The sequence below is a fragment of the Plectropomus leopardus genome, unplaced genomic scaffold (assembly GCF_008729295.1).
Source record: "Plectropomus leopardus isolate mb unplaced genomic scaffold, YSFRI_Pleo_2.0 unplaced_scaffold24269, whole genome shotgun sequence".
NCBI lineage: Eukaryota > Metazoa > Chordata > Actinopteri > Perciformes > Serranidae > Plectropomus > Plectropomus leopardus.
In genome coordinates this window covers 1-2576 of record NW_024626345.1, presented here as the reverse complement: position 1 = coordinate 2576, position 2576 = coordinate 1, and the positions used below count along the sequence as shown (strand labels likewise).

Genomic DNA, 2576 nt, shown 5'->3' with positions numbered 1-2576 from the left:
TTAAAGACAAATTTTAAATTCCTGTCACCACGGGAAAGATATTTAGCATTTCTTTTCCACTGTGTCAAAGACATGCAACTGTTTTGTTAAATGTTCTTGATAAAGAGCTCTCAGACGTGTTGGAACAGGGGAGTTAAATTAATTCAGACAGCATTACTGATTTAAAAGTATCTGGTTGTGTAACAGCACATTGTGACCTGACACATTATAGATCCGTGGTTCAGTTTTCCGTTCCCTCTAATCGTGCAGACAGAGCTGCTGCATACAGTCAGATCATTGGTGTCGACTTGAGTCACAAAATAAAAAAAAAGACTTGGCAAAGTCAACCTTGGCAACCTGATTTGGACTTCACCGTCAATGAGTCATGATTTCACTCTGACTTTAATTTCCTTTTGACCTAAAAATACTTGACATCTTGCGGTTTGAAAATTACAGATGAAAAAATTCCAACAAACTTGTTTTACCAAATAAGTTGAAACACATTTGAAAAGCATTCATCAGTTACATAAATTCAGTATATTGATAGTCTTGTCAAAATGGCAAAAGGTGCATCATTAGGTTCATTTTGAGACATTTGACATTTTTAGGGTGATACTGGCATCAACATGTGGGAGTGATTACAGAAATAAAAAACCCACAATGAATAACAATAATAATTATTATTTGATTAGCTTTGTTTATTTAATAAGAAAAAGACTAATACATTCTTGGTGAAATAATTTGCTTTGCCCCCTAAATCCTTCACACTGAAACGTTAAAATCTGAAAAGTAGATGTTTAATTGCAAATTCATATATGATTGGAAAAAGGCTGCTCTTTTGGTGTGAGAGCGTAATCTCCTTAGCAATAGGTAACAAAGGCCTTTTGTGCTTCATTTGAAGAACTTTAAATGTGTGAAAAGTGCAGTAAAAGTGTTTATAAAACTTGCATCCAAGCTTGGCTCGTTGAGAGTCTCACGTTGGAGCTGACGGTCCGTTTATATCTGCAGATCAGTCGGCGCTCTCCTGCTGCTGGTGCTGCTCGCCGCAGACACTCTGCGGTTTGGGGAGGAGGCGGTGGGGCTGTTGCTTTCCCGGCTGTGCCGAGACACTGAGCTCAGCTCCCCTGCCGAGTCTGGACTCTGAGACCTGCTCGGCCTCTTGATGTCCGATTTAGAGAGCACCCTGGCTCTGGGTCCGACACAGCTGCTGCGTAGCTTCACGCTGTTGTTCCCGTGGTAGGAGTCCCCGCTGTCCGAGCCGTTCCCCTCCACCAGAGTGGAGCAGTTCCACGGTGGACTGACCCTCCGTGACTTCCGCACAATGCCTGACAGAGTTGTGCAGGAGGAGGTGTCCGCTACAGGCAGGGTGGGGTACTCGGAGCCGGCGCACACCATGTCCTTGTGATGCGGGGACTGCTCCTCTGGTTCCTGTTTGTCAGCAGGAGGGGAGCGAGTCTCGCTGCTGGTGTCGCCGGTTCGCTCCGTGGGGCTCGGCACTCCCTCCTTGGCGTCCTTGTGGCCGTCTGGCTTTGCACCGGGGTCCCCTTTTATCGGGATGAAAGCGGAGGACGCATTAAGAAGAGGGTAGGTGGGTCCGTTGCCCTGCTTCTCCAACAGTAACGTGTATCCACATGGTGCCTCGGGGATGGTGTTCTTGCGAGCCACAGACGAGCCCACGTTAACCTGATGCACAACTGAGTTCTTCTTTGACTTGTCGACGTAATAATCGTCGAGATCGGCCTTCAGGTGCGGGTAGTAGCTCAAGATGACCTTCTTTAGCTTCTTGTATCCCAGGTGCATGATCTCGAGGAGGCTGAGGAAGAGCGAGATGCAGGCGATGCTTTGCATGAACACCATGAACACCGTTTTCTCCGTTGGCCTGGAGACAAAACAGTCGACCACATTGGGGCACGGCTCCCTCTCACACTTGTACAGCGGGTTCAGGCGATGCCCGTAGAGGACGTACTGACACACCATGAAGCTGACCTCCACCACCGAGCGAGTCACTATGTGCACCAGGTAAGTGCACAACAGCGAGCCCCTCAGCGGCGCTTTGTTGAGCTTCCCCTGCTCCAGCTGCTTCATCTCCTTCTCGATCCTCCGCCGGATCTCCACCAGCTCCACGTCCACCGCCTCCAGCTCCCGGCGGAGGGCCACCTTCTTGCAGTGGCGCTCCTTCTCCAGAGCTCGCAGCTGGTAGATGGCGTGACCCATGTAGACGAGCGAGGGCGAGGACACGAAGATGACCTGCAGCACCCAGTAGCGGATGAGGGAGATGGGGAAGGCCTGGTCGTAGCAGACGTTACGGCAGCCGGGCTGGTCGGTGTTGCAGATGAAGTCCGACTGCTCGTCGTTCCAAACGTCCTCCGCGGCGACGCCGAGCACCAACATCCGGAATATGAAGAGGATGGTCAGCCAGATCTTGCCGACCATGGTGGAGTGGATATGCACCTCCTCCAAGATCCCCCCCAGGAAGTTCCAGTCTCCCATGTTTTACATTAGCAGAGCTGCAACGAAAGACGAAAAATAAAGTTATTACAGACAACTGAACACTGTATTTTTGGTAAATACTGACACCAATATTCAGGAATGATACT

General features: G+C 49.3%; 1 protein-coding gene across 1 annotated transcript; it reads right to left on the bottom strand.

The window, feature by feature from the left end:
• Positions 1-975: 975 nt before the first annotated feature.
• LOC121966383 (gap junction alpha-9 protein-like) lies at positions 976-2524 on the bottom strand. The gene has a single exon (XM_042516484.1). The coding sequence runs from the start codon at positions 2467-2469 to the stop codon at positions 976-978; it is 1494 nt and encodes a 497-aa protein (XP_042372418.1). The 5' UTR covers positions 2470-2524.
• Positions 2525-2576: the final 52 nt, after the last annotated feature.